The sequence below is a fragment of the Rana temporaria genome, chromosome 3 (assembly GCF_905171775.1).
Source record: "Rana temporaria chromosome 3, aRanTem1.1, whole genome shotgun sequence".
Classification (NCBI taxonomy): domain Eukaryota; kingdom Metazoa; phylum Chordata; class Amphibia; order Anura; family Ranidae; genus Rana; species Rana temporaria.
In genome coordinates, this window is record NC_053491.1 from 2,638,748 (window position 1) to 2,661,744 (window position 22,997).

At 50.1% G+C, this 22,997-nt stretch overlaps 1 protein-coding gene across 1 annotated transcript in view; it reads left to right on the forward strand.

Annotated features, from left to right (window-relative positions):
* UNC5D (unc-5 netrin receptor D) overlaps positions 1-22,997 on the forward strand; it is a 500,326-nt gene that overhangs the window by 441,324 nt on the left and 36,005 nt on the right. Inside the window, exons 15-16 of the mRNA XM_040341477.1 lie at positions 6,110-6,274; positions 18,913-19,091. Of these exons, the coding sequence (XP_040197411.1) occupies positions 6,110-6,274; positions 18,913-19,091 (344 nt within the window). The remainder of the gene's footprint in view (positions 1-6,109; positions 6,275-18,912; positions 19,092-22,997) is intronic.

A 22,997-nucleotide genomic window follows, 5' to 3' on the forward strand; every position in this document is an offset into this window, starting at 1 on the left:
ACATCGGCGGAGTACATCGGTGGCGTACATCGGTGGAGTACACCGGCGGAGTACATCGGTGGCGTACATCGGCGGAGTACATCGGCGGAGTACATCGGTGGCGTACATCGGCGTAGTACATCGGTGGCATACATCGGCGGAGTACATCGGTGGCGTACATCGGCGGAGTACATCGGTGGCGTACATCGGCGGAGTACATCGGTGGCGTACATCGGCGGAGTACATCGGCGGCGTACATCGGCGGAGTACATCGGTGGCGTACATCGGTGGCGTACATCGGCGAAGTACATCGGTGAAGCACCGAGCAGTCGTTTTGCGCTCCCTTTGTAAATTTTTGGGATTCATTTTTTATAACATTCACGGAAGGGTCCGGCCATCATTCTAGTTTGTAATTCCAGTTCTCTTTCTTCTTCTTCTCGGTGAAAGTAAGACCAACAAAGCCCCGCCATTCCTATGTCTGTGGCTGTAAGGAAATGAATGCGGCGGTCGGTCCCAATAATACTACAAATACTGTAGGTGAATGCCTCGGAGAGGACGTGGTTCCCCCCGCTGGATCTCTTATTAGCAGCTCATGAACATTACAACAAAAAGCCATAATTATACTTTCCTACAAGTCACCGACACAGAAGGTGTTCACCTCACACTAAGTGTAGATCTCGTCATAATAACAAGGAGAGCATTAGCTGGGAATAGAAGTGTCATTAGGACGTTCCCAATGTAATCAGCTTTGTTTTATGCTGTGAAAAGCCATTCACTGCTAAGAAATACAAATCCTCTAATAGGAGGAGGAGGAATGCGGCTCAGGCAGGAGTCCGGGAGCTATTCGGGAAATTGGTTTCCTTTAATTCATATTATAATGAGGTCTCTAACAGCCGGGGACATCCAACGTTGTTTGGGCAAGTGGACCTTCTTTGTACATATTTTATTTTAAATGCATGGTAACAATTTATATATATATATATATACCGTATAGAAAAAAAGGAAGTAATTGCGCTAAACCAAAAATGATTCCTGTGAAGAACAATCATACATGGGCAAAGCCCACTTGGTGTATCATATGTGACTCAAACAAATTGATTCCAAGTGTGATAATATCGCTGAGCAAAAGAGGGCCGGAGCCGCCCAAAACAATTTGGGCAGGTGCAGCACCTGTGGGCCCAGACTCTAATAATAATGAATAAATGGTTCAAAGATTGCTCACAAAACCACAAGCAAAATTAATTCGTAGAAGACAGTGGCCCAGATTCAAGAAGCAATTGCGCCTGTGTAACCATAGGTTACGCAGCGCAAGTGCTTACTTGCTCCGGTGTAACGAATGCTCCTGATTGAGGAACCTCGTTACACCGACTGCAGGCTAAAATCTGCGCGGCATAAGGCTCTTCTGCCTCGCAGATTTTAGGCTGCATTCTTGCGGGGGCCGCTAGGTGGCGCTCCCATTGTGTATCAGCGTGTAGTATGCAAATGACTACCACTGATTCACAAGCTTGCGCGGGCCCCGCGCAAGCCAGGTACGGAGTTTCCGTACGGCTACTTTTAGCGCAAGGCTGCCCTTTCTAATAGTAGGGGCAGCCAATGCTAAAGTATAGCCGGCCTTCCCGCGCCGTGAAATTTGAATTTCACGGCGTTTGCGTAAGTGATTCGTGAATGGCGCTGGACGCCATTCACGTTCACTTAGAAGCAAATGACGTCCTTGCGACGTTATTTGCCGCAATGCACGTCGGGAAAGTTTCCCGACGGAGCATGCGCTGTACGCTCGGCGCGGGAGCGCGCCTAATTTAAATGATTCCCGCCCCCGGCGGGATCATTTAACTTGCGCGCGCTTACGCCGGGCAAATTTGCCGGCGCGCCCTTGCAATTCACGGAGCTACTGCTCCGTGAATCGAGGGCAGCGCAAAATATTTGCGGGGGCGCAGGACAAAATCGTTGCCCTGCTCCCCCGCAAATATCGCGCAATTCTACTTGAATCTGGGCCACTGTAAATTGTGATCATAAATAAAAAAATGCGGATGTAAAACAGTTCAGACATGATAAACCAGAGTCCATGAATATGTCTAAACAAGTGCAGAAAGCAGTCCGTGAAGGATTCAGATTGGAGAAGACACCCGTGCACACTCCAAATGATATATGATCCTAACCACCGCATGTGAATCCACCACCGTATGTAAATCTGCTTACCAGAAAAAAAGGTCCCGAAGGACCAAACACAGCTTATCGCTCCACAAGGGGGCTAGATAATGATGTATCCACACCACAGGGACTGGAAGTTGCTGTATCCACGGTCAGATGTAAGTTCACACGGGGCTCAATAGCATGGGTATGTAAAGAAAAAATGCTCCACATAGCATAAAACCAGGGATAATTTATTTAAAATAAACAAAGTAGGTAAAACACTCACCTTTGAGCAGGTATAAAAAAGCATTTCAGCCTGTAACGCCGGCCGGACGTTTCCAGATACGCCACTCGTGTTGAGAGTTCCAGCGATGAGGGGGATGACGTCAGCACGTCGCTCGCTCCGCCCGACACGTTTCGTGATAGGTCACTTCGTCTCGTGCCCCGAGACGAAGTATACCTGCTCAAATGTGAGTGTTTTACCTACTTTGTTTATTTTAAATAAATTATCCCTGGTTTTATGCTATGTGGCTTCCATTGAACGGGAACTCTTAAGGCGTCAGCATACCAAGACATTTTGGACAATTTCATGCTCCCAACTTTGTGGGAGGAGTTTGGGGACGGCCCCTTCCTGTTCCAACATGACTGCCCACCAGTGCACAAAGCAAGGTCCATAGAGACATGGATGAGCGAGTTTGGGGTGGAGGAACTTGACTGGCCTGCACAGAGTCCTGACCTCAACCTGATAGTACACCTTTGGGATGAATTAGAGACTGCGAGCCAGGCCTTCTCATCCAACATCAGTGCCTGACCTCACAAATGCGCTTCTGGAAGAACGGTCAAATGTTCCCATAGACACCCTCCTAAACCTTGTGGATGGCCTTCCCAGAAGAGGTGAAGCTGTTATAACTGCAAAGGGCGGAGCCAACTCAATATTGAACCCTCCGGACTAAGACTGGGATGCCATTAAAGGTCATGTGTGTGTAAAGAATATGGAGCGCTATCAAAAGGGCACAATACTTTTAATTGATACCAACGATGGGCCACTGTTCCTCCCACCGACACCAACGATGGGCCACTATTTCCCCCCACCGACACCAACGATGGGCCACTATTCCCCCCACCGACACCAACGATGGGCCACTATTCCCCCACCGACACCAACGATGGCCACTATTTCCCCCACCGACACTAACGATGGGCCACTATTTCTCCCACCGACACCAACGATGGCCACTATTTCCCCTACCGACACCAACGATAGGCCACTATTCCCCCCACCGACACTAACGATGGGCCACTATTTCTCCCACCGAAACCAACGATGGGCCACTATTTCCCCCACCGACACCAACGATGGGCCACTATTCCCCCCACTGACACCAACGATGGCCCACTATTTCCCCCCACCGACACCAACGATGGGCCACTATTTCTCCCACCGAAACCAACGATGGGCCACTATTTCCCCACCGACACCAACGATGGCCCACTATTTCCCCCCACCAACACCAATGATGGGCCACTATTCCCCCCACTGACACCAACGATGGCCCACTATTTCCCCCCACCAACACCAACGATGGGCCACTATTCCCCCCCCACCGACACCAATGATGGGCCACTATTCCCCCCACTGACACCAACGATGGCCCACTATTTCCCCCCACCAACACCAACGATGGGCCACTATTCCCCCCCCACCGACACCAATGATGGGCCACTATTCCCCCCACTGACACCAACGATGGGCCACTATGCCCCCCCACTGACACCAAACGATGGGCCACTATTTCCCTCAACGACACCAACGATGGGCCACTATTCCCCCCACCGACACCAACAATGGGGCACGGTTTATTCCCACTGGCCCTAGTCTGGCCCTCCTAAAGTCTGAAGTACAGTAAACTGTCCCTTTGCTTAGAAAGCTTGGAGACGCCTGATTTAAACCAAGAACTTGAAAGTTCTATGTTGTCTTCATGTGTGCATCCCGAGGAGAGGAACCTCTAATCAGCCAATTACAGTGCGGTCTTATCTACCGGGTGAGGCTTTTCTGAGCAAAGCGCTCCAGAAATAGTTCTGTTCATAGACATTTCCTATCAATAACAAATTCCACCTCTAAATGGCATCAGAGCGCCAAACCTAAAAGTCTAAAATACCGAATAGATATCGCAATGTGGAGACATTTTGTTACCACCCAGAATTCAACTGAAACTCAAATAGCGGGTCGGATGAGCAGTCTACAGAGGAGCTGACCATGGTGCTAGATTTTCTTTCTATGATGCTAGGAGAGGAACTGTCCATGGTGCCAGGAGAGGAGCTGTCCATGGTGCCAGGAGAGGAGCTGTCCATGGTACTAGATTTTCTTTCTATGGTGCTAGGAAAGGAGCTGTCCATGGTACTAGATTTTCTGGGTGCTGGGAGAGGAGCTGTCCATGGTGCTGGGAGAGGAGCTGACCATGGTACTAGATTTTCTGGGTGCTGGAATAGGAGCTATCCATGGTGCTAGGAAAGGAGCTGACCATGGTGCTGGGAGAGGAGCTGTCCATGGTGCTGGGAGAGGAGCTGTCCATGGTGCTGGGAGAGGAGCTATCCATGGTGCTGGGAGAGGAGCTATCCATGGTGCTGGGAGAGGAGCTATCCATGGTGCTGGGAGAGGAGCTGACCATGGTGCTGGGATAGGAGCTGTCCATGGTGCTGGGAGAGGAGCTATCCATGGTGCTGGGAGAGGAGCTATCCATGGTGCTGGGAGAGGAGCTGTCCATGATGCTGGGAGAGGAGCTATCCATGGTGCTGGGAGAGGAGCTGTCCATGGTACTAGATTTTCTGGGTGCTGGGAGAGGAGCTGTCCATGGTGCTGGGAGAGGAGCTGTCCGTGGCACTAGAGAAGGAAGCGTCCGTGGTGATAGGAGGAGCTGTCCTTGGATGTAGGAGGACCTTCCCATGGCACTAATGCTAGAGTTTCTGTCCATGGTGCTGGGAAAGGAGCTGTCCATGGCAATAAGAGGAACTGTCCATGGTGCTGGGAGAGGAGCTGTCCATGGTGCTGGGAGAGGAGCTGTCCATGGTGCTAGGAGTGGAGCTGTCCCTAGTGATAGGAGAGGAGCTGTCTATAGTGATAGGAGATGAACTGTTCATGGTGCTAGGGGAAGAGCTGTCCATAGTGATAGGAGAGGAACTGTCCATAGTGATAGGAGAGGAACTGTCCATAGTGATAGGAAAGGAACTGTCCCTAGTGATAGGAAATGAACTGTCCCTAGTGATAGGAGAGGAACTGTCCCTAGTGATAGGAGAGGAACTGTCCAAAGTGATAGGAGGGGAACTGTCCCTAGTGATAGGAGAGGAGCTGTCCCTAATGATAGGAGGGGAGGAGGGGAACTGTCCCTAGTGATAGGAGAGGAACTGTCCCTAGTGATAGGAGAGGAACTGTCCATAGTGATAGGAGAGGAACTGTCCCTAGTGATAGGAGAGGAACTGTCCCTAGTGATAGGAGAGGAACTGTCCATAGTGATAGGAGAGGAACTGTCCCTAGTGATAGGAGAGGAGCTGTCCCTAGTGATAGGAGAGGAACTGTCCCTAGTGATAGGAGAGGAACTGTCCATAGTGATAGGAGAGGAACTGTCCCTAGTGATAGGAGAGGAGCTGTCCCTAGTGATAGGAGAGGAACTGTCCCTAGTGATAGGAGAAGAACTGTCCCTAGTGATAGGAGATGAACTGTTCATGGTGATAGGAGAAGAACTGTCCCTAGTGATAGGAGAGGAACTGTCCATGGTGCTAGGGCAGGATCTGTCTAGTGATAGAAGAACTGTCCATGGTGCTAGGGGTTGAGCTGTCCGTGGTTCTAGGAAAAGAGATGCCCATGTTTCTAAGAGATTATCCGTCTGGGGTGTTGGGAAATATACTGTCCATGTTGCCGATCACTAGTCCAGCCATTGATCCTTATCATATTTTCTATTCTATCCAAACATCTGAGTGTCTCTTCCTGTCCTTCTCATTGCAGGAAGTCCCTTTCTCCCGTGTCTGGTGCAGTAACCAGCAGCCACTGCACTGTGCCTTTTCCCTGGAGCGATACACGCCGGCCACCACTCAGCTGTCCTGCAAGATCTGCGTCCGGCAGGTCAAAGGCCACGAGCTGATCCTTCAGATCCAAACGTCCATCCTGGAGGTGAGTGGACAGCGCAGTCACAGGTCACAGGCCGCTGGCCTTGTATTATAAGAGGGCAATCATTGTGTATTCTGTACCTTCTCATTATTATCTGGAGGAGGAGTCACACGAGATAAAGGAAGATTCTCATAGGATAAAAGAAAACGTTTACTTTTGTAGCTTCTGTAAATATCTGACATTCTGTGTGGGAAAAGTATGCGGACACATTGTACCGGCCGATCTCCGATCCTTCCATCGGTTCTATTCACAGGAAGACGCAGAGAGGCCCACCACCGCCTATATCTTGTGCAGAGGGACCCACCCCCGCCTATATCTTGTGCAGAGAGGCCCACCCCCGCCTATATCTTGTGCAGAGAGACCCACCCCGCCTATATCTTGTGCAGAGAGGCCCACCCCCGCCTATATCTTGTGCAGAGAGGCCCACCCCCGCCTATATCTTGTGAAGAGAGACCCACCCCCGCCTATATCTTGTGCAGAGAGGCCCACCCCCGCCTTTATCTTATGACCCGGACCAATCTAAATGTACACACCCCTCTCTGATGTCATCAATGATGTGCAAACAGAAAATACTCTTATTTTGTTGCTGTTTTTCTTTTTTTTCTTGCATGTGATTGGAGCTTGGTGCTGATTGAAGTGTTATGACAATGAAACTTGGAAGCTGATTGGTCACCATGCACAGGTGCCCCAGACTCTCGTGCGCCGTAAATCTCCCCCCCCCAGAGTAGTTCTAAAGGCAATATATTTAGCATTTTCTACTTTATGTAGCACTAGTTCTCGCACATGATTGGATGTATGCAAGATGGAAGTAAGCAGAGCTTCACGCCATTCACTAGGCCGGTGTTTCTCAACTCCAGTCCTCAAGGCGCCTCAACAGGTCATGTTTTCATGTCTTCCCTCGGATGAAATGGCTGTGGTAATTACTAAGGCAGTGAAACTGATCAAATCACCTGTGAAAAATAATGGAAAGCCTGAAAACATGACCTGTTGGGGGCGCCTCGAGGACTGGAGTTGAGAAACACAGTGGCCCAGATTCAAGAAGCAATTGCGCCCGTGTAACCATGAGTTACGTATGCCCGGCCGACGCAGTACAGATACGCCGTTTCCGTAACGCATTATCAGGACTAAAGTTATTCCATCAAATAGATGGAATAGTAATGTTAAAGTATGGCCGCCGTTCCCGCTTAGAAATTCGAAAATTTTACGTCGTTTGCGCAAGTCGTCCATGAATAGGGATTTACGTCGTTTACGTCCACATCGAAATCAATAGGACCGTGCGGCGGACTTAGCCGCAATGCACACTGGGAAATGTAGGCGCCCGGCGCATGCGCAGTTAGGAAAAAAACGTCAATCACGTCGGGTCAAGCCTCATTATCATAAAACACGCCCCCTCATGCGAATTTGAATTAGGCGCCGTTACGCCCACCCCCTTTAGGCTACGCTGCCGTAACTTAGCAGGCAAGTACTTTGAGAATCAAGTACTTGCCTCGCTAACTTACGGCGGCGTAGCCTAAACACGCTAAGCTACGCCGCCGCAAAGTTGCGGCCATCTCTCTGAATCTAGCTACATGTGTATTGTGGTCGGAAAACATGAACCTTATTTTCTCCCGGACTGCGTTCGCCTTCCTGTGAAGCTCTAGAACAGTGGTTCTCAACCTGGGGGTCGGGACCCCCTCGGGGGTCAAATGACGATTTGCCAGGGGCCCCCAAATCTTGGGCTGTTCCTGAAGCCTGCACTGCTCTACCAGCCTTTTCACAGCTGCCCAGCAAGGTTGTCCCTGGAGTCTGTGGCCATCCAGCTGGGCTGTTCCTGGAGCACGCGGCCGCCCACTCAGCCTCATCGCAGCTGCCCATTCAGTTCACAGCATGGCTGGGGGGCAGAGACTAGAGGTCAGCTGACTGGTGAGGAATGTGAAGTGGGAGGGGCTGCAGGAGACCCTATCTCCTGATTTCGGGATAGGTGTCACTGCTACGAGACACCATAAAGTCAGAGACACAGTGAGTAACACTACCTGCGATTATAGTTACCATTAAAAGCCCCCACTACAGTTCTCAGATCAGCAGATGACCTTGATCAAGAGCACCAAAGTTGGCTGATGACAACCCCCCGCTGCACTAAAGAATACATGAAAACAGGGGTAGGAACAAAGAAAGGGAGAGAAAGAATACGGGAAAGAACAAGAAAGGCGGCTAGAGAGCGAGGAATGGGGTAAAAAAACAAGAAATTAGGATAGAGAGATATAAAAGGGAAAAAAAAGGAGAACAAAGAGAAAGAGTAGTACATCCTAAAATCTACCATAAGGGGTATTAATATTGTACGAGTGGAAGGAACTCAGGGAGCGCTAAATGTCTGTGAATTAGGGGCGCAAATTACTTGTCTTGCCTTGGATGCCGACAACCTACACTACAAAAATAATTATACTGTTGGGGGTCCCCACAACTTTGGAAATTTTATCAAGGGGTCACAGCACTAGAAGGTTGAGAACCACTGCTCTAGAAGAATCCATCTGGGGAAAAACATAAAAAAAGCGGCGCAGGTTCCGTTCAGAGCGGCGGAGGAAAGTGAATCGGTAATTTTCACCAGAAATTCATATTCATGGAAGTGGAAGGAAGATGGAAGGCGAGAGACGGGGCCGGGGATTGATGGCAGCTGTCTCCAGTCAAGATATCAGCATTATTAACTGTCATTTTCCCTTCACATTAGAGCAAAGTCCCATCTGCCGGTTCCATCCCAGGACTCGGAGGAGCGGGCGACGCGGGCGACGCACGTGGAGTGAGACTGCTACCTAGAGACGCATTTTATATCCCGATATGAATAGGCTCAGCGGAGGATTAATAATCCAGATAAATGCAGTAGAAGGACGTGGGCCTTTGTCATGTGGTGATGAATTGCCGGGACTCCAGATACATCGTTACCTCTTGTTAGCGCAGGCCCCCCTTCCATACCGCCGCCATATTATTCCATTTATCAATCCCAACCCCCGAGATAATTCCTGTTATCAGACCATGTAAGCAGCTCCTCTCCGTGTAGAGGTCTCCGCCGATCCTTCATACGTCTGCCTAGGCCGGGTTGGTGGGCCGAGCCGGCGTTACATTCCTCCTACCGGCGGAAGATTGCCGAGTGTCTAGGGGCCAGATTCTTAAAAGGCTTACGACGGCGCAACGCCATTTGCGCCGTCGTAAGTCCTAATCTGGCCCGGCGTATCTATGCGACTGATTCTAATGCCGGGTACACACGAGAGGATTTATCCGGAGGACCGTTTCCGCGGATAAATCCTCTGGCGGATTTTGATCTCCTGGTTGTACTAACCAGGAGATCAAAATCCCCGCGGAATTCTGTCCACGGTGACGTGTCGCGCCGTCGCCGCGATGATGACGCGGCGACGTGCGCGACGCTGTCATATAAGGATATCCACGCATGTGTCGAATCATTACGACGCATGCGAGGGATGGGTTCGGACGGATCGATCCGGTGAGTCTGTACAGACCAGCGGATCGATCCGCTGGAGCCGATTCCAGCGGATAGATTTCTTAGCAGGTAAATCGGTCGGCCCGAAATATATCCGCGGAAAAATATCCGCTGGATCGTACACACCACAGGATCTATCCGCTGAAACCGATCCGCGGATCAATTTCAGCGGATCGATCCTCTCGTGTGTACGGGGCCTTGGAATCAGTTACGCATAGATATCCCTTAGATCTGACAGGCGTAAGGCTCTTTCGCTGTCAGATCTTGAATGCAATTTTTTTTCCCGCCGCTAGGTGTCGCCTCGTCGTTTTCCCCCGTCGTCTATGCAAATTAGCTATTTACGGCGATTCCCGAACGTACGCGCGGACGACGCAACAAATTTACGACGTTTCCGTAAGAGTAAACTTGCCCCTGCTATATGAGGGGCAAGTTTAAGAAGGTCCGTCGTAAGCCATGTTAAGTATGGCGTCGGGTCAGCGTCGTCTTTTCCCGTCGTTTTCGTAAGTCGTTCGCGAATACGATTTTACGTCAATGACGCACACGTCGGCGTCATTGACGTTTTCCGTCCTGAGCTGGAGCATGCGCACTGGGCTATTTTAACGGCCGGTGATGCGCTGAGATGGTTCCAGCTATCGTGAAAGTTCCTTCAAGGACTGCGCAGGCGCAAACTTGCTGACGGAAATCTCCGAACCCGCGGCCGGCATCCAGGGCGACGTGGATTTCGAGGTAAGTGGCCAGTCGGCCTCACGTCCTCGCTTCGCACGGACGGCTCGCTCGGCCTCCTGGCTCTTTTTTTTAACATCCTCCAATCCACGGGGATGTTAAAGAATGAGCCTGGATGTCGGGCGAGGTTCGGAGATTTCCGTCGGCACGTTTGCGCCTGCGCAGTCATTGAAGGAACTTCCCCGTTAGGGGAACATTAAGGACAAGTCACCGACGCATGCGCAGTTCGATCGGCGCGGGGGCGCGCTTAATTTAAATACAAGCCACCCCCTTTGAATTACGCGGCCATACGCCGGGCCATTTACACTACGCCGCCGCAAATTACGGAGCAAGTGCTTGGAGAATACGGCACTTGCTCCAGTAATTTGCGGCGGCGTAGTGTAAATGGCTTACGCTACGCCACCGCGGATTCTACCAGAATCTGGCCTTAGGTTGGGAAATGATAACGAAGACAAAAGGGGGAAAAAAAGATGGCGACACAAAGAGAATAACGAGGAGGTGTGACTTATGGAATAACGACTCATCTGGAAGCGTCGGGAAGGGGGTGGCTAGCCGTGGCTAAAGCCCCGAATGTGACCCCGTAAAGCCCCGAGTCTCACGGTGGCAGGACTGCATTATTAGCCCCGAGCCGCCGAGCGAGTGGCGAGCGCCGGGATCGATCTGATCCCGAGCGCCCCCTAGTGTGGCCGAGTCCCATAGCAGGTCCAGCCTTCTGGAGCCTGCGCAACGCCTATGATGGACGACCCACTGGTCCAATGCCGCGACCGCAGGACGTGTGACGTCCATCATAGGCGCTGCACTGGCTCCAGAAAGCGGTAATTACAATACGGCCGCCGCGCCGGTGCCACACCCCTGCTCAGCGTTCGGGCGGGCCGCAGGCGGCTCTCCTCTCCTCAAGGCTCCTCGGTTTGTCTCATCCCTGCAAACTTCTACATCTGCAAGAGAGCTTGTTCTGTTGATAAACAACATAGGGCCAGATCCACAGAGCGAGTACGCCGGCGTATCTACTGATATCTACTGATACGCCGGCGTACTTTCAAATTTCCCGCGTCGTATCTTTAGTTTGAATCCTCAAACCAAGATACAACGGCATCTGGGTTAGATCCAACAGGCGTACGCCTTCGGATCTTAGATGCAATACTTCAGCGCCCGCTGGGTGGAGTTTGCGTCGTTTTCCGCGTCGGGTATGCAAATTAGCTTTTTCCGACGATCCACGAACGTACGCGCGGCCGTCGCATTCTCTTACGTCGTCTCTAGTCGGCTTTTTCCGGCGTATAGTTAAAGCTGGTATTTTGCGGCGTATAGATAGACTTGCCATGTTAAAGTATGGCCGTCGTTCCCGCGTCGAAATTAGAATTTTTTTTTTTTTTGCGTAAGTCGTCCGTGAATAGGGATGGACGTAAGTCACGTCTAAGTTAAAAAAATGACGTCGTTGCGATGTCATTTCGCGCAAAGCATGGCGGGAAATTTCGAAACGGAGCATGCGCAGTTCAATCCGCGAGGGGACGCGCTTCATTTAAATGAATCATGACCCCTAATCGCCGATTTGAATTCCGCTGCCAGAAATACGCCGCCGTAACTTACGGTGCAAATTCTTCCTGGATTCGACTTAAAGCCAGGTAAGATACGGCGGCGTAGCGTATCTCTGATACGCTGCGCCTATCCATTTCTATGTGGATCTGGCCCCATATGTCTAAGCCTAAAAAAGAAAACAAATGCAGCCACCACATGCAATATAATAAATGTTTCCTTTTGGGCTTAATAATGCTTTAAAATAAAATAAAGCAATAACATAAAAATAGATCAAGAAATAATAAAATAAATAAATAAAATAAATCAATAAAATAGATAAAGTAAAAATAAAATATAAAATAAAAATAAGAAATAATAACAAAATAAAATACAATAAAATAGATAAAGAAATAAAATAATACAATAAAAAAAATAACAAATTAAATATAGCAATACAATAGATTAAAAAAATAATATCATAAATATAAATAATAAAATAAAACAATAAAATAGATAAAAAATTATAAAAAATAAAATACAATAAAATAAAACATATAAAGAAATAAAAAAGTTCAAAATAAATAAATAATAAATAAAATAGATAAAGTAAAAATAAAAAATAAACTACAATAAAATAAAGCAATAAAATAGATAAAGTAAAAATAAAATAGAAAATAAAAATAAGAAATAATAACAAAATAAAATACAATAAAAACAAAGCAATAAAATAGATAAAGAAATACAATAATACAATATAAATAACAAATTAAATATAGCAATACAATAGATTAAAAAAATAATAACATAAATATAAATAATAAAATAAAACAATAAAATAGATACAAAATTATAAAAAATTAAATACAATAAAATAAAACATATAAAGAAATAAAAAAATTCAAAATACATAAATAATAAATAAAATAGATAAATAAAAAATAAACTACAATAAAATAAAGCAATAAAATAGATTAGGTAAAAATAAAATAGAAAATAAAAATAAGAAATAATAACAAAATAAAATACAATAAAAACAAAGCAATAAAATAGATAAAGAAATACAATAATACAATATAAATTACAAATTAAATATAGCAATACAATAGATTAAAAAAATAATAATATAAATAATAAAATAAAACAATAAAATAGATACAAAATTATAAAAAATTAAATACAATAAAATAAAACATATAAAGAAATTAAAAAATTCTAAATACATAAATAATAAATAAAATAGATAAAGTAAAAATAAAAATAACTACAATAAAATAGATACAGAAATAATAAAATGCAATAAGGCGATAAAATAAAGAAATAATAAAATAAAAAAATTAAATAATTCAGTAAAAGTGATATATTTTAGATTTTTTCCCTTCGCATTCCAGCTGGGGTCCTGGAACTCTTCCTTGTGCGAAGGCGCCGTGTATTTTCTTGCCCCGGGGCCTACAAGAGAATACAATCTGCATGTCCACCAGCAGCCCCGACCTGTCTCTGGATCACCATGAAATGTGTTTTTCTAAGGAGGGTTTTGGAGAAGAAAAAAGAAACGCGGCCCGCGGTTTCAAACAGACTTGTTAATGCAGAAAGCCTGATTCCTTGTCTCAGGAGGTGAGGTGGGGGGAGGGGGTGTTGTATTCTTCTGCCAAAGAGAACAGCTTGCTTGCTTTACAGTCCCCCGGGGACTTCCGGAGTGTTTTATCTTCGATGTGCGGATTACAGAACCCACCGCTTCCCTGCAGATTTCATTTAAACTGATCCGGCATGTGGCGCACCTTGTCTGTGGCGCTTTACACAGCCGGGCCGGTGACGCGTCTACCGCTGAACACTTCTTGGCTGAGCGTTCTGCTTCCACGTAGAAAGGAGAATTTCTGACATCGAGTGCGCGGGGGGGGGGGGGGGTAATAAAGACGACTCCAGACCACATAAGGCCTCACTGGATGTTGTCTCTCCCGGACGCATTTCGTCCCGACAGCGCTGTTTTGGCAAAAAAACCACCATAAAAACTTGACACTTGTAAGCGCGCGTAACACGTTTCGTTACGTCAAGTGCTTGGAGATTAATTAATTTCATTGGCCAGGAAAATTTATTCTGAGCTCAATGGCCCGGATTCACATACATCCGCGCATATTTATGCCGCCGTAGCGTATCTTCTTTACGCTACGCCGACGCAGCGCAGGGAGGCAAGCACCGAATTCACAAAGCACTTGCCACTAAATCTGCGCTGGGTTTCTTAGGCGTAAGTCGTCGTAAGTGGAAGTGGGCGTGAGCCATGCAAATGAGGCGTGACCCCATGCAAATAATGGGCCGAGCGCCATAAAGATACGAATAACGAACGGCGCATGCCAGTTGGATGCCAGTGCGCTTGCTCAGAATCACTAAGATACGACGGATCTCTGCCTACGGCGTGAACGTAACCTACGCCCAGCCCTATTCACGTACAACGTAAACGACGTAAAATACGACGGCTGTGTTCCCTGGTCCATACCTTTGCATGGGTTGCGCCTCATATATGGGGAATAACTTTACGCCGGACGTACGACTTACGCAAACCGCGTATATTATGCGCCGGGCGCAAGTACGTTCGTGAATCGGCGTATCTCCCTCATTTGCATATGTGCATAGAAAATCAATAGGAGCGGCACATGCGCCCAGCGTAAATATGCGCCCACGATACGATGGCGTAGGCAAGTTACGTTGGTCGTAGGAAGCCTATTTTTAGGCGTATCTCAGTATGTGGATCGGCGCTCAGATACGACGGCGCACATTTGTACTTACGTCGGCGCAAGTGCTTTGTGAATCCGGCCAATGTCCCAGATTCAGGTAGAATTGCGCTATATTGGCGCGGGCACAGGGCAACGATTTTTCCCTGCGCCCACGCAAATATTTTGCGCTGCCCTCGATTCACGGAGCAGTAGCTCCATGAATTGTGAGGGCACGCTGGCAAAATTGCCCGGCGTAAGCGCGCGCAATGTAAATGATCCCGTCGGGGGCGGGAATCATTTAAATTAGGCGCGCTCCCGTGCCGAGCGTACAGCGCATGCTCCGTCGGGAAACTTTCCCGACGTGCATTGCGGCAAATGACGTCGCAAGGACGTCATTTGCTTCAAAGTGAACGTGAATGGCGTCCAGCGCCATTCACGAATCACTTACGCAAACGCCATGAAATTCTAATTTCACGGCGCGGGAGCTGCGGCTATACTTTAGCACAGGCTGCCCCTGCTATTAGAAAGGGCAGCCTTGCGCTAAAGTTGCCGTACGGAAACTCCGTACCTGGCTTGTGCGGGGCCCGCGCAAGTTTGTGAATCAGTTGGTAGTATGCAATTTGCATACTACACGCTGATACACAATGGGAGCGCCCCCTAGCGGCCCCCGCAAGAATGCAGCCTAAGATATGCGTGGCATAAGTGCCTTATGCCGCGCAGATTTTAGCCTGCAGTCGGTGTAACGAGGTTCCTGAATCAGGAGCACTCGTTACACCGGAGCAAGTAAGCAATTGCGCCGTGTAACTTATGGTTACACGGGCGCAATTGCTTCTTGAATCTGGGCCACTGTGCCTACCGAAGACACATATTTAGACGCGTTAACATGCGTTTACATGCGTCAAGTGATTTATTTATTTTTTGCCAAAACACCGCTGCTCCTGGATGAGTTACCAGTGTTTGTTTTTTAACCACTTCCTCTTAAATCACGTACGGTGAGGTAAATGCTGATTGGCCTCCCCTGCAGATTGTGAAAGTTCGCTCGCTTACATAGAAATGAAGGTCTATCATTTTTATCATAGGTGTATTTTATATGATAGAGACAGAATAACAACCAAAACTCCAGAAAAAAAAACAAAAAAAGACTCAACCTGGGAGGGGGCATGTTAGCAGGGAGGGGTGTCGGGGGGGACGTGTTAGCAGGGAGGGGTCTCGGAGGGGGCATGTTAGCAGGGAGGGGTGTCGGGGGGGGGGACGTGTTAGCAGGGAGGGGTGTGGAGGGGGGGGACGTGTTAGCAGGGAGGGGTGTCGGGGGGGGGGGGGGGGACGTGTTAGCAGGGAGGGGTGTCGGGGGGGGGGGGGGGACGTGTTAGCAGGGAGAGGGTCATGGCATTAAAAACAGTGACTATGGGAGATACAGGCATGCCGTGTGTCTGCGTGTTATCCTGTTGGGCTTGTAAGGCAAAGAAAGGTGTTCTGGATATATAAGATCTTCAATGAAAGCATAGAGAAGGAGTGAACTTGTATATCAGGGTGAAGACCCTGGAGTCCAGGCATGGAGAGGACCCTGGAGACCAGGCATGGAGAGGACCCTGGAGACCAGGCATGGAGAGGACCCTGGAGACCAGGCATGGAGAGGACCCTGGAGTCCAGGCATGGAGAGGACCCTGGAGTCCAGGCATGGAGAGGACCCCGGAGTCCAGACATGGAGAAGATCCCGGAGTCAAGGCAGGGAGAGGACCCCGTAGTCCAGGCACGGAGAGGACCCCGGAGTCCAAGCACGGAGAGGACCCTGGAGTCCAAGCACGGAGAGGACCCTGGAGACCAGGCATGGAGAGGACCCTGGAGTCCAGGCATGGAGAGGACCCTGGAGTCCAGGCATGGAGAGGACCCCGGAGTCCAGACATGGAGAAGATCCCGGAGTCAAGGCAGGGAGAGGACCCCGGAGTCCAGGCACGGAGAGGACCCTGGAGTCCAGGCACGGAAAGGACCCTTGAGTCCAGGCACAGAGAGGACCCTTGAGTCCAGGCACGGAGAGGATCCCGGAGTCCAGGCACGGAGAGGACCCTTGAGTCCAGGCACGGAGAGGACCCTTGAGTCCAGGCACGGAGAGGACCCTTGAGTCCAGGCACGGAGAAGATCCTGGAGTCCAGGCATGGAGAAGATCCCGGATTTCAGGCATGGAGAAGATCCCGGAGTCCAGGCATGGAGAAGATCCCGGAGTCCAGGCATGGAGAAGATCCCGGAGTCCAGGCATGGAGAAGATCCCAGAGTCCAGGCATGGAGAAGATCCCGGAGTCCAGGCATGGAGAAGATCCCGGAGTCCAGGCATGGAGAGGACCCTGGAGACCAGGCATGGAGAGGACCCTGGAGACCAGGCATGGAGAGGACCCTGGAGACCAGGCATGGAGAGGACCCTGGAGTCCAGGCATGGAGAGGACCCTGGAGTCCAGGCATGGAGAGGACCCTGGAGTCCAGGCATGGAGAGGACCCTGGAGACCAGGCATTGAGAGGACCCTGGAGTCCAGGCATGGAGAGGACCCTGGAGTCCAGGCATGGAGAGGACCCTGGAGTCCAGGCATGGAGAGGACCCTGGAGTCCAGGCATGGAGAGGACCCCGGAGTCCAGACATGGAGAAGATCCCGGAGTCAAGGCAGGGAGAGGACCCCGTAGTCCAGGCACGGAGAGGACCCTGGAGTCCAAGCACGGAGAGGACCCTGGAGACCAGGCATGGAGAGGACCCTGGAGTCCAGGCATGGAGAGGACCCTGGAGTCCAGGCATGGAGAGGACCCCGGAGTCCAGACATGGAGAAGATCCCGGAGTCAAGGCAGGGAGAGGACCCCGGAGTCCAGGCACGGAGAGGACCCTGGAGTCCAGGCACGGAAAGGACCCTTGAGTCCAGGCACAGAGAGGACCCTTGAGTCCAGGCACGGAGAGGATCCCGGAGTCCAGGCACGGAGAGGACCCTTGAGTCCAGGCACGGAGAGGACCCTTGAGTCCAGGCACGGAGAAGATCCTGGAGTCCAGGCATGGAGAAGATCCCGGATTTCAGGCATGGAGAAGATCCCGGAGTCCAGGCATGGAGAAGATCCCGGAGTCCAGGCATGGAGAAGATCCCGGAGTCCAGGCATGGAGAAGATCCCGGAGTCCAGGCATGGAGAAGACCCCGGAGTCCAGGCATGGAGAAGATCCCGGAGTCCAGGCATGGAGAAGATCCCGGAGTCCAGGCATGGAGAAGATCCCGGAGTCCAGGCATGGAGAAGATCCCGGAGTCCAGGCATGGAGAAGATCCCGGAGTCCAGGCATGGAGAAGATCTCGGATTCCAAGCATGGAGAAGATCCTGGAGTCCAGGCATGGAGAAGATCCCGGATTTCAGGCATGGAGAAGATCCCGGAGTCCAGGCATGGAGAAGATCCCGGAGTCCAGGCATGGAGAAGATCCCGGAGTCCAGGCATGGAGAAGATCCCGGAGTCCAGGCATGGAGAAGATCCCGGAGTCCAGGCATGGAGAAGATCCCGGAGTCCAGGCATGGAGAGGATCCCGGAGTCCAGGCATGGAGAAGATCTCCGGAGTCCAGGCACGGAGAAGATCCTGGATTCCAAGCATGGAGAAACTATGCTACCCTTTTAGTGCTTTGGTGGCCCCTCATAAATGATATCTGCGCTTCTAGAAACTTCCAATCACCCCAATGTGTGGGGAGCTCTTTGTAACCCCTTCCCATACTTGTGTGGAGACAATAACATGAGAAGAGGAAATCTCATAGGTTTAGGGGGTTAATCATCATCACCATGTTGTGTATGAAATCCCTTCCCCCGGCCTTCTAAAGCTCCTTCATCCATTCACAGTACAAGTCGAAGAGTGAAATACACAAAGATAAAGGTCATCATAATGTGAAGATCTCATCTGCTGCTCTGAGTGTAATAAAAGTAATTGTGTGACCCCCCAGTATTTATTTCCTCCGACGCCATCCTCTCCCCCCATAGTCATGTGACCTCCCAGTATTTATTCCCTCCGACGCCACCCTCCCCTCCCCCCATAGTCATGTGACCCCCCAGTATTTATTTCCTCTGACGCCACCCCCCCCCATAGTCATGTGACCCCCCCCAGTATTTATTTCCTCCGACGCCATCCTCCCCTCCCCCCATAGTCATGTTTTTTTATGTATTTTTACGATGAAGTTATAAAGGGTGTGATAATATTCTAATTCACTGATCGGCATCTCTTTCCATTCAGAATGAACGGGAGACCATCGCTTTCTTCGCCCCCGAGGAGACCAATTTCCTGGCGCACACGGGTCCAAAGGCCTTCAAAATCCCGCACTCCATCAGGCAGAGGATCTGCGCCACTTTCGACACGCCCAACGCCAAAGGGAAGGACTGGCAGCTCTTAGCACAGAAGCTCTCCATCAACAGGTAACACAAACATTCATTTCTCTTTAGACCTTTCTCTGGTGGAGCTGTCCTCCAATCAGAGGAAAGAGGAAGGATGGCGCTGGACCCAGGCCCGGACTGGGGCAAAAAATAGGCCCGGGCATTTTAGACTGAGCAGCCTAGGGGGGGGGGGTGCAGCGGCGGGTAATGATGGGATGTTGGGTTCCAGCAACTTGTACCTCTGGACCCCTTTACATTACACAGCACCCTGCACCTCTGGACCCCTTTACATTACACAGCACCCTGCACCTCTGGGCCCCTTTACATTACACAGCACCCTGCACCTCTGGGCCCCTTTACATTACACAGCACCCTGGACCTCTGGACCCCTTTACATTACACAGCACCCTGCACCTCTGGACCCTTTTACATTACACAGCACCCTGCAACTCTGGGCCCCTTTACATTACACAGCACCCCGCACCTCTGGACCCCTTTACATTACACAGCACCCTGCACCTCTGGGCCCCTTTAAATTACACAGCACCCCACAGCTCTGGGCCCCTTTACATTACACAGCACCCTGCACCTCTGGACCCCTTTACATTACACAGCACCCTGCACCTCTGGACCCCTTTACATTACACATCACCCTGCACCGCTGGACCCTTTTACATTACACAGCACCCTGCACCTCTGGGCCCCTTTACATTACACAGCACCCCGCACCTCTGGACCCCTTTACATTACACAGCACCCTGTACCTCTGGACCCCTTTACATTACACAGCACCCTGCACCTCTGGGCCCCTTTACATTACACAGCACCCTGCACCTCTGGACCCCTTTATATTACACAGCCCCCTGCACCTCTGGGCCCTTTTACATTACACAGCACCCTGCACCTCTGGGCCCCTTTACATTACACAGCACCCTGCACCCTTTTACATTACACAGCACCCTACACCTCTGGAACCCTTTACATTACACAGCACCCTGCACCTCTGCATCCCTTTAAATTACACAGCACCCTGCACCTCTGGGCCCCTTTACATTACACAGCACCCTGCACCTCTGGACCCCTTTACATTACACAGCACCCTGCACCTCTGGACCCCTTTACATTACACAGCACTCTGCACCTCTGGACCCCTTTACATTACACAGCACCCTGCATCTCTGGGCCCCTTTACATTACACAGCACCCTGCACCTCTGGACCCCTTTACATTACACAGCACCCTGCACCTCTGGACCCCTTTACATTACACAGCACTCTGCACCTCTGGACCCCTTTACATTGCACAGCACCCTGCACCTCTGGACCCCTTTACATTACACAGCACCCTGCACCTTTGGACCCCTTTACATTACACAGCACCCTGCATCTCTGGGCTCCTTTACATTACACAGCACCCTGCACCTCTGGACCCCTTTACATTACACAGCACCCTGCACCTCTGGGCCCCTTTACATTACACAGCACCCTGCAACTCTGGACCCCTTTACATTACACAGCACCCTGCACCCTTTTACATTACACAGCACCCTGCACCTCTGGACACCTTTACATTACACAGCACCCTGCACCTCTGGGCCCCTTTACATTACACAGCACCCTGCACCTCTGGGCCCCTTTACATTACACAGCACCCTGCACCTCTGGGGGGGTTACCGTCGGAGGTCTGCACTACTGGGGGGGGTTACTGTCTGAGGTCTGCACTACTGTGGGGTGTCCGTACTGAGGGGGGGGGTCTGTACTGAGGGGGGGGACCATAGTGGGTGGGAGGGGTGACACCATTTTTATTTATTTTTTGCACCGGGTGACACCAACCCTAGTGACGCCACTGCAGTGGGGGGATTTGGATATTACAGTGGGGGAGATTTTTTTTTTGCTGATCGGAAAAATGATCCGATCCGTGACTCCTGATCCGAGGAACGATCCGAACCGTGAGTTTTTTGACCCTACTCACCAACAATGTATATCCAGTCCTCACTCTCTGACCCTCATTTCCTTTATTAGGTCTGCAGTCTCTGACCGTCCTCTTCAGCATTACATATATTGAACATTATTAGGTAGATTCACAGAGAAAGGCTTAAACTTGCGGCGGCGTAGCTTAGCGTGTTTAGGCTACGCCGCCGTAAGTTAGCTAGGCAAGTACATGATTCTCAATGTACTTGCCTGCTAATATACGGCGGCGTTGCCTAAAGCGGGCGGGCGTAAGAGCGCCAAATTCAAATGTCTTGGAGGGGGGCGTGTTCTATGGTAATAAGGCTTGACCTCACGTTTTTTACATTTTTTTCTTAATGCGCATGCGCCAGGCGCCTACATTTCCCAGTGTGCATTACGGCTAAGTACGCCGCACGGGCCTATTGATTTCGACGTGGATGTAAACAACGTAAATCCAGATTCGCAGACGACTTACGCAAACAACGTAAAAAATTTGAATCTTGCGGCGGGAACGGCGGCCATACTTTAACATTGTTATTCCACCTAATAGGTGGAATAACTTTAGGCCTGCTAATGCCTTACGGAAACGGCGTAAATCGACTGCGGCGGCCGGGCATACGTTCGTGAATTGGCGTATCAACTCATTTACATATTCTCCCCCGGCTGCAATGGAAGCGCCACCTAGCGGCCATCCGAAATATTGCAACCTAAGATAGGACGGCGCAAGCCCTCGTATCTTAGATATGTTTAAGCGTATCTCTGTTTGAACATACGCTTAAACATAAGTCGGCGTAGATTCTGAGTTAGGTCGACTTATCTACTTATAAGCCGGCCTAACTCTTTCTGAATCTACCTATATGTGCAGCCATTTTGTTGTGTCAGGGGGAAGCAGTTGAGGGCCCCTTTAGCTCTATTGCTTTACCCCGTTACCGTAACCGGGAAAGACTCGTTAGTTTGCCGCAGGCGGCATTTTTATTGCTCATTAATTTACGTATTATTTGTTTATGTTGATTTTCGGCAACCAAAAGTACATAAAACACCCCGTAGCCGTTCACCCCACTCTGCGTAATTCTTTGGAGGGGGAATTAGACACGTTCGGTGAATCGCACGCCACCGCGGGAGGCTACAGATTGGTATGGGACCCCCTGCCATGTGTTTAAGTAGGTGAGATATAAAAGTGTCTGATTAGATGAAGGATTTGTGTGGATGTGATGAGGAGGAAGAGAGGCGCCAACAACGCGGCGCTCTACCGCGGCCTCCACCGGGCCCCCGAGGAAGATTCTCCTTCTTTATGAAGATTTGCCCGTCAGCGGCGAGAATACGAAACGTACATTCCACGCGGTTTATATCCATCGATAATCACCCGGGATACCGAGACATTTATACAAGATCCGCGTTGCTCCAGCATTCCTGTGGTGAGCAGGGCAGGATTTTCAACACCCTAGGCGAAACCTAACTTGCTGCCCTCCCCGGCTCCACCCATGACCCCACCCCCTTTTCCCTGCCCCTGTATACCCCACCTTTTTAATGAAGCGCTCAAATGCAGCCTCACCAGCGCCCATCAAATGCAGCCTCACCAGCGCCCATCAAATGCAGCCTCACCAGTGCCCATCAAATGCAGCCTCACCAGCGCCCATCAAATGCAGCCTCACCAGCGCCCATCAAATGCAGACTCACCAGCACCCATCAAAAGCAGCCTCACCAGCGCCCATCAAATGCAGCCTCACCATCGCCCCTCAAATGCAGCCTCACCAGTACCCATCAAATGCAGCCTCACCAGCGCCCATCAAATGCAGCCTCACCAGCGCCCATCAAATGAAGCCTCACCAGCGCCCATCAAATGAAGCCTCACCAGCGCCCATCAAATGCAGCCTCACCAGCACCCATCAAATGCAGCCTCACCAGCGCCCATCAAATGCAGCCTCACCAGCACCCGTTAAATGCAAACTCACCAACGCCCATCAAATGCAGCCTCACCAGTGCCCCTCAAATGCAGCCT